Source organism: Phoxinus phoxinus (assembly GCF_949152265.1).
Source record: "Phoxinus phoxinus genome assembly, chromosome: 15".
In the NCBI taxonomy this organism is placed as follows: domain Eukaryota; kingdom Metazoa; phylum Chordata; class Actinopteri; order Cypriniformes; family Leuciscidae; genus Phoxinus; species Phoxinus phoxinus.
Genome location: NC_136890.1, coordinates 25,517,256 through 25,531,532, shown reverse-complemented (window position 1 = coordinate 25,531,532; position 14,277 = coordinate 25,517,256). Strand labels below are relative to the sequence as shown.

Below are 14,277 nucleotides of genomic sequence, written 5' to 3'. Positions count from 1 at the left end.
GAGGCTTTAATAGTAGCCTTAATTCAGCTTGATTCCATCGCTTTCTCACAGTTTTACTATCATAGCAATGCAACCCATTTAGTCAACAAAGTAAACAAATACAGGGCTAATTAATGTGGAGCGTCTATGCAACCCATCTTTAAAGAATCACAGGAAATTGGAGGAAGGAACTATTTGGTCACCGAACATACGTCACTGCGGGGGCATCACGCAAGAGAAATGGCGCCCTGCCATTGGCCACTTGCCCTTGTCAATCAAACAACACAATTCCCCCCGCCCCAGTGGTCAAGGTTGGTTGAGAAGGCGTCAGTGTGTTTAGTTTGTGCAGTCGAACCTGGAGCAGTGACAGATGAATTGTCGAAAATAGGGGAAAAGCGAACGCGGGTGACTCTCCCGTGCACTAAAAAAATCATGTTTCCTAAAGGCAAAAGCTCCGTCGTGCCATCGGATGGTCAAGCTCGGGAAAAGTAAGCTCTTTTGAACATCGCCCGTCGTGCGTGTGTTATTGTGTTGGATGTAGCCTATTGTTAGGGCAGTATAGGCACGACTGCATATGGAGCGTATGCTGCTGCTATAGGCTTGTCGTGAGAGCGTTGAATCGAAAGTGCCCGGCCGTGCGCCATTCTGGGGTCCCCCTGTGGCTCAGAGCTTTCGCCCCTGGTCATTGTGATGTGATCCAGAATAAAAAGCGTCTTTTTGAATCACCTATTTGAAATAGTTTCTGCATGCGGGACGGGCGCTTCAGTGTTCCTCGTTTCATTTTGCCACAGACGCCAGTCTTGGAGGGGAGTGGGTCTCGTCTTTTGTTTAGTTTTTATGCATTTTGCATGCTTTTGAGGTGTTGCCTTGCTCAATTGGGGTTTATAAATAATAATAAAAACCGTAAATAAATTGGTGATGTTTATATAGTGAATATTTATCTTTTTTTGGTTAATATAATTTTTCTTTTTTTTAGGAATATATTCATTTTTTTACTATAAACACTGTTTTAGCGGAAACCAGAGAGAAGTGTGACACAATATTGATTTCTTGGTTTTGTCCTCATCAACCATATATTTTTTTTATTTGTCAATGGTTGCTTTAATAACTTAATATGTTATTCTCTCTGTTTTATTGCAGGTTAGCTTTGTATGTTTATGAGTATTTGTTACACATTGGTGCTCAGAAGTCTGCGCAGACTTTCCTGTCAGAAGTAAGAACCAGAACCACAGCAGAGGACCACATTTTAGATGTTTCTTACCATTCACACACATTGCAAACATTAAAATCGTAATGTCTTGTAGACTCTTAGACTTAACCTTTTAAAAGATGTAATTATTTTCGGATCCATTCTAGATCCGATGGGAAAAGAACATCACGCTGGGAGACCCTCCTGGGTTCCTGCATTCCTGGTGGTGGTGAGTATTTTGAGTGTAATATGTATGTGTAAAAAGAAATTACATTATTTACTCTCGCCATCATGTCGTTCCAAACCATGACATTTTTAATTTTACGGGACACAATGAGAGAAATTCTGAAGATGACTGAAGCTTCAAAAAAGATGCACAAGTATCTTAAAAGTGAACCATGCAATTTATGCACTGTTTGAAATGTATTTATTTCACTAAAATCTTTTGGTCTTTTTCTCACACAAAGCTAATGCATTGTATAGTTCATTGTTATTGCACAGAAAACAATCTTTACATTTTACCTGTGGCAGGGAAAGTCATACAGGTTTGGAATGGCATGAGGCTAAGCACCGTAAATGATGTCCGAAATAAATTTTTAGCATGATTTGCTCCTTTAATCTGATCACTGTGCATATGCAGACTTATTCGACCACTTTTTTCCGTCCCCCAGTGTCTTTTGGGACCTCTACTGCGCAGCTCCTGAGAGGAGAGACACATGTGAACATTCAAGCGAGGCCAAGGCTTTCCATGACTATGTGAGTATATGAAAACGCATGAAAATTCTGCATAAGTTGAGGACAAAATTAAATTTCTTGTGCCTGTGTCTTTGGAAGAGTCTCTGTGTTGTATAATAAGAAAATGTGTACAGTGTCACGTGCAAAGGATGTAGTAATCATCCCTACAATAGAACTGATGTCAGCAGGGTTTTCCATGGAATCACCACTGTTTCTAGACAAGGATGGTATGTGCCTTGGACATGATGTTTGGCTGATTGGAAAATAAAGGCCTGTGTGACCAGGAAGCCAGGATAGACCTTATTTATTAATATATATTTTAAATTTCACTTTTTAAAATGGATTTGTAGAAACATGCCCTTTACTATGGGATGAAGTTACTAACAAATCTAATAACAGCATTTTAGGCAAGTTGCACTGAGACCGATCAGTCCTAGTTTTGGATAACCTAAATGAGACGGTAATAAGTGGCGGGAAAATGTCTTTAGCATAGTTTAGATACAACTAAAAATATCCAACTCGTATTGTGGCATCTCTAATTGTAATTTTTCTGTATTTCCAATAGCTAATGTGGGAATGATGCGACTCTTAAAGTGAAAACCTCCAGCTTTTGCCTTCTACCAATAATACATGGCTGCTGTTGTCTAGCCGCGAGCTTTAGTGAAGGGGCCACGGGTCGGAGGTCATATGCAGAGAGTGTAAAAATCAAACCCTTGCTCTTCTGTCTAGACACCGTAATCTGAAAGGATGCTGCCGTACGGGGACATATGAAACATGATCAGTCATTGGAAAATTAGCTGCATGTTCAGCATAGTTGGATCTGCAGGAGTGTTATAGGGCATTATGTTTTGAAGTCATCGCGCGATCGGCGCTGTCTCCTCTCCTGCCTTTTGTGCCCAGCTGTGGTCGGGACCGTGGCGTCAGGTCTGTGCTCTCTTATTCTCCAGAGGGTGGGGGAGGAGGCTGCGCCCTCTTTAAACAGTGGCCATGTTGTCTTCATGCTGTGTCAAGGGAAACACTCCCCCTCGGGCTGTGGTGGGGATGGAGAGTGATTGATGGCTGTCATGGAGCCTGTCGGTAGGCAGATTGAAAGGGAGGGAAGAGACGGATGGAACGAGAAGCATGGAAGCGAACTTGGAGTGTAAGAGAGAGATGAGCTCTAGAAAGCAGGACTGTGTTGGGTTTGTTTAATTATTTTAGGGCATTTTAGTGATATAGGTTGGTATTGGAGGGCTGTCATCAGAGTGGGACAACCAGAATGTTTCAGTTTCCCTGGCTTAACTCCTCTAATGATTTTTCATTGATTATGAGAAATTTTGCTAATCCTAAAGCAGCATAAAATTCCCACTGATTTCACTTCTGTAATGTGATTTTCCAAGTGGAAGACATTCAGCTTGTGGGGGGGAAAGGTGAAAATGATTGAATTCCCCATGGGAATTGATTGGATCATGAAAAGTAGCCATTCTATTCCAGAGTTTGCTTACCTTCCGAAACAGGAAACGGCAGCCTGGGTGACATCAGCCGAAATAGAAAAGTCATTTTGGGGGCGGAGCAAGTGATTGTGAAGTCAAACATTAGTTTTCTTTGGAATAACACACACACTGCAGTGTTATTTTAGTAATATTTATATATTAGTATAGTATGTATTAGTATTTAGCATTGTTTATTTTTAGATTTTCCTTTTTTCCTTTTAATTTTATGTGCTTTTTTTAAATATATATATATATATATATATTTCTATTTATTTAACTATAACAACACTGATACACTGATGAACTGTGAATGATGTGTCCAGAAATATGTATTAGGGAGTGTGATTTTGATTTTCATGTGGATTTTAAAAAGAAAAAGTATTGGCCCCTTGAGCTGTGGACTTTAATAGTCTGAATGGAAAGCGTAGCTGCTCCATTGTTACGGATCAGTCTCGGTCTGGCTCTTCCCATTGGCCTGTTCTGATCTTTGTTGCTCCATTAGGGTCAGCTGCTCTTTTTTTTTTTTTTCTATCTCCTTCCTGTGGTATTTCACAGCGCACTCTGAAAAGCCTTGCTCGGTTAGCTCGGGCTGAAGTGTGACAGGCAGCAGACCACACTGCGCTTCTTCCACTGCTATAATATGCATGATCAAATCCCTGTTGTGCTCTGAAACCTAGTTCTTTCCTCTTGGTTTTGTGGATTTTACACCAGTCAGTTCGTTGTGGCTGTGCCGTTGGCTTTATTGCTTGTTGGTCGAGTACAGAGTGCTAGAATGCAGTAAGCTTAAGATTTATTCTTGTTTTCCTAGTAAACACATCAGTGCCTAAGATGTACAAGTGTGCCCCCCCCCCATCTAACGTGTCCTTTTTCTTTGTATCCACAGAGTGCCGCAGCAGCCCCCAGTCCTGTTCTTGGGAACATGCCACCAGGAGACGGCATGCCAGGTGGACCCATGCCCCCTGGATTCTTCCAGGTTAGATCATCACCCTCTGTGTAAACCTCATCTTTTGTGAGATTTTTTAAGATGCACCTGATTCTAACCTTACATAGACTACCAGGTTTGGACACAGTGATTCAATGTTTCTCATGATTTTAAAAAGTGTTGTATTATGTTGTGTGTGTGTACACGCACGCACGCACACACACACTCTCTCCTGGGCAAAAACAAAACAAAACATGGGCCAAGCCCAAAATGGCTAAACACTAGGCTTTTAATTGTCTTAACCACAAATTATTGGTCAGGGAATTAGCAAAATTTAAGCAAATACACTACTTAAAGAGCCATTGCTGTCTCAGAAAAGCATCAAAGAACTTTTTGGCAGAATTTGGGAAGTTGTGTGTGGAGTGATGGATCACAATGAAACACGAGTTGCATGGTGATGCTCCAGAGCGGTGTCTTTGAAAATCTGGTGAGCATTATAAATAATGTGTCTCTACCACAGTAAAGCATAGAGGAAGAGGTGTCATTATGTGGGGAGTCTTTTTAGCTGTTTGTATTGCTGAGCTATTTCACTGTGAAAAGTCCTCTTTGGAGTACAGGATAATATTGCTGAATGGCTTGCTTCTCACAAACGAAAAGTTATCTAATGAGGAATGGTCCGATGTTATTTTTCAACAAGACGATGTTCCTGCACAAAGTGCAAAGGCAACCAAGAAGCGGCTTGAGAACAAGTCCGTCAGACTTATGTTTTGGCCTTGGTCAGAGTCCAGATTTGAACCCTATAGTAAATATTTGGTCTCACATTGAACTGAAACAAACTGGGAGACATTTTTGAACTACTCATGAACTGTTTGAAGCCATTAAGATTGAGTGGGACAACACTGACTCTTCTTCCTGTAAAAGGCTGTTTGCACGTTTACTCACACAGTTTACCGGTAATCATTTGAAGAAAACTAAGGAAAAGGCTTTTCTGTGCCAAGTTACTTTATCTACAGTATTTGTGCAATTCTTGCTAAGTTCCTGACCAGTGAATGATTTGATTAAAAGACCACTAAATATTTTGCCATTTTTGGCTTGGCCCTTTTTTTTTTTGCCCAGGAGTGCGTGTATGTTATTATATATTTTGTGTATAATATATTATAATTTTATAATAATTATAAAATGTATTATTGGGTTATATAGGGAAAAGCAGCCAACAAGTTTCCAATACTTATGGGAACACCTTCAATATATCCAAAGTTTTGACTAGTAGTGAATATGAGTTGTTTAAAATTAAGTAGCTTTGCGTAAAAAAGGAAATGATGGCACGCCTATGACTAGTCACTGTTGAGTCCAGTGTTGGCTTTTCCTGTTGTATTCTTCATAAATGTTAACTTGTGCTCTTACTAGGGGTTGCACAGACTATTCGACTTCTAGTCGACTGCCATGACGCTTTAAGCTTGACTTCGACTAGTCGCTGTTCATGGCCTATAGAGGGCGCAACAGGATAAGAAATATTTCACTTTAGTTAAAGTCCACTTTTTTACGGTTCGTTTCCAACAGTTAAAATGTATACTTCGAGATCGCCCCACAAGATATGTTTGATTATACCATCTGGATGCCCAAAATTGATCGGGTGAATGTACATTTTAAACAGCTTATTGTACACGTAAGCTAAACTAATGTGCCGCTGCATACAGACAGTAGTGTGCATATCACGTGCAGATCGTGCGCACACAGAAACATCCAGTAGTGCAGAAATGTCTACACTGCTCAGTGGTTTATCAATAAAATAGCTTAGAACATGAAAAGTTCTAGCATATATTTCTTAATAAATAAAACTAAGCTTCACTATTAGTAGAGAGATGGTGCCAAGTAGAAGTATGCATGAATATAAATGTAATCTTTACTGTTCTACTTTATATCTGATATGGATCTAGCAGAAATCTGTGAGAAATATAATGACCCAAAGACAAACGAACTAATAACTAATAAAAATAAGCTGTTATGTTGAAGCAATAGCCTTGTGGGGAGCGCTGTGTCATATGCCAAAGCTGTGCACAAGGCAACCCGCATTAAGTCTCAGCTCGAGGTTCAGGCTTAAGTGTTCATTAATGATGTCATCAGTGACTAGTCGACTCGACTTTAGTCGCATAAAAATGTACTTAAAAAACATCTAAAGTTGTTCAACCCCTAGCTCTTACTGATCCCTTTTGTTCACCCATTGATTAATTTGTTTGAACTTAACCGTAATGCTTTGCTCTTTCAGAGTTTAGCTGTTCAGCCAGCAGTCACAGGATTCTGAGTGTGTTGTTCTCTTTCCAGCCCTTTAAATAGCCTAATGAATCTTTTTTTTTTTCTTTCTCTTCTGTCTCTCTCATTATTTCTGTTTTTCCAATGCTCTTTTTTTTATCACTTGCTACATTTCCCTTGCTTGGTCTCTCGCTCCTGCTCTCCTCTCGTGTGGTCTCTTCACTCTCTTAGGGCCCTCCCGGCTCCCAGGCCTCCCCTCACGCTCCTCCTCCCCCTAACAGCATGATGGGACCCCACGGCCAGGTAGCAGCTCCTGTCTATTCACGGACTATTTCAATTGACCGGTTCTGCCCTCTGTGTTGTTTCTCTCACGCTGTCTTGCTGCTCTGCTGAGCTGTGGTTCCCCATGTTCTCGCAGACATCCTTTTTTGTCGTAACTTCATTGGATTCCGACAATATGTCAGTGTTAGTTTTCTGACAAGTTGATTTTGTGTTGCAGCCTTTCATGTCACCTCGCTTTGGAGGGGGTCCAAGACCCCCCATCAGAATGGGCAACCAGGTGAGTTGTCAGTTATTGTAGATTAAATTAAAATGTCAAATTAAATAAAAATTAAATGTTAAAAATGAATTTGTATCTAAACTTTTCTAGCCCCCTGGTGGAGTTCCAACTGCCCAGCCAATGCTCCCAAACATGGATCCCAGACTACAGGGTGAGCCTTCATCAATTATGACATCTGAGTTGTTTTAAAGGATAATTCCGGTATTTAACACCTTGAGTCTATATTGTTGTTTGTTTTGGATGAACAAGAGTGGTGGACACATTTTTTTTGACAATGGTTCCTCTCTCGAGTTTTTGACTATAATAGAATTGGCCATGGACCCATTTAACATTGGAGTCAATGGGCATGTCCGAAAATGTCATTAAAACAGCCAATAATGTTCGTTTACAAAATTGTTAAACTCACCGAGTGGTTAGTGGTGTTCGTTGATGATTATAAACAATATATCGTCGCAATATATGATTCCAATCCGTTTATTTTGCTATAGTGGAACTATTTTTTCAGACACTTCACAACCGTGTAACTTCCGCTCAATATTTGAATCTGAAGCCTTAGCACACTCCCGACCACTTGATGGCGATAACCGATGTTTATGTCTCGCGGGACACTCACGGTCACAACTTTATATTGCACTGGTCAGTGGTCACGTCTTTCAATATTTTCAAGGTTTTGTTTGTTTATTTCGCTTATACTCTCCCGGAGCACAGTTGCTCTGCTCGCTAGCCTTATGAGAAACGGAAGCGAGCAAAAAGACTACATCGACCAAATGTAAACAGCCCCCTTTCCGTTTCCGGTAGCGCATTTATATTAACAAGCACTCAGTCCTTCAACAGAATTCAATGGGATTTTACAAAATGACGAATAAAACACGACAGAAACTGTATTTCGCAACACTTTTTGTTTCTGGAACATCAACTAACATCACTAATCACTCGGTGAGTTGCACAGTTTTGAAAACTAATGTTGTTTTAATGACATTTTTGGACATGCCCATTGACTCCAATGTTAAATGGGTCCATGGCCAATTCTTTTATAGTCAAAAACTCGAGAGAGGAACCATTGTCAAAAAAATGTTGTCCACCACTCTTGTTCATCCAAAACAAACTACAATATAGACTCAAGGTGTTAAATACCGGAATTATCCTTTAAGGCATCTAGACGGCATAAACTGATTTGACTTCTCCTTTCCCCATCTAAAGGGCCGATGCAGAGGATGAATGTTCCTAGAGGAATGGGTCCCATGGGCCCCAGCCCCCAGAGTTTTGGAGGAGGAATGAGACCACCACACAACTCAATGGGCCCTGGCATGCCAGGAGTGAACATGTAAGAGCTTTTGTGGCAATGTATGCTACCATTAGAAAATGTGGGCTCAGTAAGATTTAAAAAAAATATATATTTGTATTGAGCAAGGACACCTTAAAAGTGACAGTAAAGACGTTTATAATGTTTGAAAAGGTTTCCACAAAAAATATTTAGCAGCACAACTGTTTTCAAAATTGCTAATAATAAGAAATGTTTCTTGAGCTTTAAACCCTAATATTAGAACTATTTCTAAAGGATCATGTGACACTGAAGATTGGAGTAATTGCTGCATAAAATCAGCTTTGCCATCCCAGGAATATATTATTTTTTTAAACGTATTAAGAGTTATTTTACATTAACATTAAAATCTTACCAACCCCAAGCTTTTGAACGTTGGTGTATCATGTAAATGAATGATTAAATTGAAACTGAATTCTAATACTCAATTTTATTTGATTCCAGGGGCCCTGGAAATGGCAGACCACCATGGCCAAATCCAAATGCCAACAATGTGAGTCAACTTTGTTTCTGTATTATAGTCTAACTAATTTTAAGAATTTGATTACAATTATGACTATAAAAGTATGCTGCATTCCTAAACATATGTCTGTTTGTTTTGCTTTAGATGCCATATTCATCACCATCTCCTGGTGCATATGGGGTAAGAGAGGAGTTCCTTATCTACTGTACATTTTATCATAATTACCGTAGTAATACATAAAGACTTTGAAGTATGAATCTAAAGCTGTAATCCATTTGTTTCTCCAGGGTCCACAAGGAGGGCCTCCGGGAACACCTGGCATTGTCCCTAGTCCAGCAGGTCTGTTTGCAGCTCAGAGTCTTTCATAACCTTCTTCATTGAATTTTGTTTATAGATGTCAGATTTATCACATGGGTTTGCTTAAATATCTAAAGCAGAATATCAATCATAACTGATCATGCAGATATCTTGGCATTAATGAAAGATTTCTCACCCTCAGACTCCAACAACTCCAGTGAAAACCTGTACACCATGATAAACTCAGGAGGTGGAGGGCGCAACAGTGTAAGAGACAGACCTGCTGACTCATTTCTCAGTGGCACACTGTTCAGTAATTGCTTGGTGTAGTACATTAATGGAGCAGAAATGCCTTTGGCTGTGTTTGTTACCCTTTTTCTTCATTACTGTCTGATGTCAGGTTTTTTTGTTTTAATTCCCAATGGTTTTGTCCAGTTTCCCATAGGCCCAGGCTCTGAGGGACCTCTAGGGGCCATGGCAGGAATGGACCCGATGCATATGAATGGAGGTAAATGCACATGGTTATATTTGAAATTTAACTCAAGAAAATTCGGAAACAAATTCATGTTTGTTTCTGTCTTTGTAGGTTCAGGAGACCTGGATGGACTTCCAAAGGTGATTATAATCTTTCTAAATGTTTTTTTTTTGTATTTCTTCCCATCATTATATTTTGGTCACAATGATATGTATTTAAAATCTTGTGCTGCGGGAATGGGTCCTAAAACTTGGAAACAATTTAGCATTTTTACACTTCCCATTTCCATCGCCCTAAAGTCAGTGGGTTTTAAAAAAATAGAATTTTGGTTGAATGCCTGAAATAAGTTCTGTGGTTAACACAAGCTTAAGATATCTTCGTTTTATTTTAAGGCATAAAATTCAGCAGTAATACCCCACTAGTGATTTTTATTTTATTTTTAAGATAAACGGGATTACATAGGTTGTCAGGGATGTTTTACACCGATTTTACAGCTCATTGGCCCTTATTTATCAATCTTGCGTCGAAACGGGCGTATATGTTGGCGTAAGATTATGCTTACACTCCTCTCACCGCCTGATTTATGAAGCTGTGCGTACCTTTGATATTCAGGTGTACGCAATACCTGCCCTTGATAAATGCCGCGGCTGAAAACGATCGTCATTCGATTAACACGCCCCTATATATTCACGTCTCCGCCTCCCCCACGCCCTCATTTTACGCCATGGACACACGGAAGACGGCAAAGAGGAGAAACTTCTCCGGTGGAAATCCAGTTTAAATCGCTGGTTGGTTGAGCAAATTACCTATCACAACAATGCATTATTTTACAGCACGTGTTTTGAAACTATTAGCGTTGAATTTCGCATGACATCGCATGTAATGGGGTGTACAATGATGATGTGAATAATTGCATGACAATTTGTAATATTCTTCTTATTAGTATTATGATTTTGATTATTAATTACGCTTATTGTTATTTAGGAGAAGAATGTCTTTGTTATTATTATTATTTGTATTATTAATATTATTATTTAAAAGAAGAAGAATGTCATTTTAATTATTTTGTCAGTCTGAATTATTTTTTGGTCATTGAAAGCCTTTACCCAGTCCGTGCGCACCTGCCGGGCTTAACTCACAAAAATAAACACTGAAGTTTATCATTTCTATGTTGTTGTTTTTTTTACAGTGGGTCATAATATATCATATTTTTAGTTTGTCAGTGCGTTTTGTGGTGTTAGGAATTGTTTTTCTGCGCATTTAAGCACTAATTCAAAACGTGCGTACATGTACACCACCTCCTGAGCTGGCGTAGGATTTGAGCGTGCCGTACGCCAACGTCCATATTGATAAATCGCAAAGTCACCGTGGTTTTGGGTGTACGCCAGGTGTACGCTGGAAATTTGGTGTACGCACTTTTCATAAATGAGGGCCATTGTGTTTATACTCATGCTCTTGTAAACTATTCTAACTCAGTTTTTGAAGGCCTAATGGTGGTGACGTTGAACATTGCTACTGTGGTGTAGTTCGTTTGTAGCCTAACTTTAGGTTTGTGCAGATTATCTTGAACGAAACGTAAGAAAATTTAAGTTTGGTTGGTCATAGAGCTTATTTTTTTTTACAAGAATTAAGAGCCAATGGAAAATTCTAATTGGCTTTTTGTCGAGGGAACCAGGGTGATGCTGTCTTCCAGATTGGCCTACAAAAAGATGTCATCCCCGCAGCACTGTATTCACTGTTTATTTAACTTGCCAATTACTGTACATCTCATCATCAGAATTCTCCTAACAATATGAGTGGCATGAGCAATCCACCCGGGACCCCTAGAGATGAAGATGTAGGAGGCAGCTACCTTCACTCCTTCCAAAATGATAATGTAAGATACCTTGACGTTTATATACTATATTATGGTTTTGAAAGTACTAGCAATACTTTTCCTCTTTTTATGTCCTCGAATGAAAGTGGTATGCTGGCACAATGCAATACAACCTCTAAATCGGAAAACAAGTTATGCTAGCAGGATTTTACACCAATGAGATCACTGGGCGGGGTTAGCCAGTACGGCACAAAGGACAAATTGTTGTACAAAAACTCGCTTCATCATTTTGCAACTAGTTGGGGCACAGTGGGTGTGAAGTGAATGCATGGACTGGTTGTTTGGTTCAGTTTTTGACCCCTTTTTTTGTATTTACAGCAGTACTCTCCTTCCATGACCATGAGCGTCTGATGCCAGTCTGTTTGCTCCGTTCTGGAAACTCACAGTTGGCCATCGAAGACATAGACAGAGTACATGTACAGGAAATGGAATTGGGTGGGACTGCCCTGCATCCTCACAAGTCGTCTCATGCAATATCAAAATGAATTTTGTTACTTTTTTTTTTTTTTTTTTTTTAATGGCTAGCAAATCTTTTCTCCTCTCTAAAATCAGAACATCTAAATGTGACTCAATGCTCCTGGATTTTTTTTTTCTCGTTCCCCTTTGAGGCCGTCTCTCATTAAGAAGCAAAGTATGGTTTACTGCTGACATAATCGCTGGATGTGTATACGTTTTGTGCCGAAGAGGAATAATCTGTTCACTCTCTCGAAATCCGACGTCCAACTTCAGCATGGTTTACACGTACGAAACTTCCTCCGACTTTTTGACACTGAACTCTCATACGTGGCCTTGAATTCTGTGAATATTTTATTGCCTTTCGATGACCTGTTTTTTTATTTTTCTCCAGTGAAACGCATCAAGTGGTGAGAAAAATCTGTCTTTTCTGAACGAGGAAAGACTCGGAGTTGTATTTTACTCGTACACTGTCATTTTTGTCTTCAAGCATTATAAGCAGCTGCTTTTAAGGAATAACTGCATTGATGGGTGCCAGTCCTGAAGATATTTGTTATGTTTTCTGCACTGATTTCATGTTCTTTTTTTTTTTTTCTCTCCCTGAAATTTAACTGCTGTCTCTATCTTTGGTAAAAGACTGAATGACAAGTTGATCCTCTCAGATGCTGACCCTGACAAACATACTACCTATGAGACCTTCTCAGAGCTTCTCAGGCTGGGTGACTGGAATTCGCGCCTGGATGCGTCTCCCTGCAAAAATGTTCAGCTGTTGTTGCGCTTGATTGTCATGAATTTGTGATGGTTAAAGATACCCATATCATGTTTGTCCTTTTATTTTATTTTTTATATATATATATGTAATTCCCTGCCATGTGCCTCTTGTTTTAGCTCTGAAATGGTTTCATCCCGAAAGGATGTGGCTTTTGTAAGCCAGACTCTAGTGTGTTTGGATTTGTTTTGTATTAGGTTTCATTTGAGCGACATCAGACAGTCATAATACAGTTAGAATGGTAACTTATTCTATTTATACAGGCATTTGGTCATTGTTTTACATTTTAGTAGTTGTATTGCACGGCTTTTGTCAGCTTGTGCATCATACTTTTAACTGTGGGCTGAATAGGCTTGTTTGTATATTGACTACTAAATTATTTGGCTCCTTTCTGGGGATTTTTGTCTTATGTTTTTCAGTCATTCATACTAATGCAAGACGGAAAGCAGCGTTTCTCCCCTATTTTCAGTTTCCAGCTAATCGCTTTTTAAGAGAAAAGGGAAAGCTCAATGTGAATTGATTTTAACTTTGGAAAATGATGTAAAGCTGTTGATGCTCCCCGACTTCTTTAGGGCAGCATTTCTTCTGAGGGCCAAGATCCAGCCATTTGATTTCCATGTAAATCATTCTCTTTGAATCAGTGAACCAGTTTCAATGTAAGATAAAGTTGTTCCCAAATTGTCTTAAGTCTCTGTCTGTTTTCACTCATTGTAAAGTCTGTGTAATGTTTTTAGTAGGCAGGGCATGGCATAAGAACTCATTTATGAACCTCTTCTGCAAAATGTAGTGGACAATGCTCAAACAGGCTGGACGGGTGTCATGCACTACCTGTGAGGCCGGAGTGCTTCATAAGAGCGCTAAAGGTTTTGGCCAACCAGCTGGCACCTGGAGATGGGTTTGAGAGTGGCGTTTGTGTAAAAGAACAGACTCAGCAAACCACTGATCATCCTTTAGTCTTCAGTTTTTCTTTCTCAGCAACTCTCAAATGGTATTAGGAACCGTTTCCATAGAACATGTTTCTGTGCTGCTTTTCCATTGTTTTCAATGTAAATATACATTAGATCCGTAGTTCTCATTCTTTTTGTCTCCAAGGGCCCCCATAGACCCCAACAATATTTGAAGCCCCCACCTGGTAGGCTAATAGGTTTCCTTGGGTACATCTGCTGTAATGACAGGTTTATTTTTAAAACAATTTTTTAATTTATAGAAACCAGGAGTGTTCAAGATTAAGTTTTAAGAGCTGAATGTTTTTCATGGATCCCACTTTTTTTAAACCAATAATGAATTATCACGACATTTCTAGTCATACGTGATATTTAAAAAATGTTTACATTCAATATCTACCTACGTTTTTTTCTTGTGCTTGGCATATCCCGAAAAAATTAGATTTCTTTATAAATACCCATGGTGTTTTAAGTTTTTATTAATTTACATGACTTCTCCAGGTCTAAAAAATATATTTAGACTGCCCCCACTGCCCTGCAACTCATATTTTTAAATGCAAAAAAAATTGTTCT

The 14,277-nt window shown here is 39.3% G+C and overlaps 1 protein-coding gene across 4 annotated transcripts; it reads left to right on the top strand.

The window, feature by feature from the left end:
* The first annotated feature begins 249 nt into the window (after positions 1-249).
* Positions 250-13,444, top strand: ssbp3b (single stranded DNA binding protein 3b). 4 transcript variants are annotated; one of them, XM_079638560.1, is made up of 17 exons: positions 291-467; positions 1,120-1,192; positions 1,336-1,397; positions 1,840-1,924; positions 4,259-4,348; positions 6,779-6,850; positions 7,047-7,106; positions 7,197-7,257; positions 8,307-8,430; positions 8,872-8,920; positions 9,035-9,070; positions 9,178-9,229; positions 9,390-9,454; positions 9,623-9,695; positions 9,774-9,802; positions 11,440-11,538; positions 11,857-13,443. In XM_079638560.1, the coding sequence occupies exons 1-17, from the start codon at positions 412-414 to the stop codon at positions 11,887-11,889; spliced, it is 1,119 nt and encodes a 372-aa protein (XP_079494686.1). In that variant the 5' UTR covers positions 291-411; the 3' UTR covers positions 11,890-13,443. The 4 variants fall into 4 exon arrangements, with proteins under 4 accessions (XP_079494684.1, XP_079494686.1, XP_079494683.1 ...); XM_079638557.1 differs by having other exon boundaries at positions 11,860-13,435; XM_079638558.1 differs by lacking the exon at positions 6,779-6,850 and having other exon boundaries at positions 250-467; positions 11,857-13,444.
* The last annotated feature ends 833 nt before the right edge of the window (positions 13,445-14,277 follow it).

Excerpts from the sequence above, each read along its gene's own strand:
- ssbp3b (XM_079638560.1), top strand. The coding sequence starts at position 412 with ATGTTTCCTAAAGGCAAAAGCTCCGTCGTGCCATCGGATGGTCAAGCT. Across the intron at positions 1,193-1,335 it reads CGCAGACTTTCCTGTCAGAA|ATCCGATGGGAAAAGAACAT; the intron begins GTAAGAACCAGA and ends GATCCATTCTAG. Across the intron at positions 9,803-11,439 it reads ACCTGGATGGACTTCCAAAG|AATTCTCCTAACAATATGAG; the intron begins GTGATTATAATC and ends TCTCATCATCAG.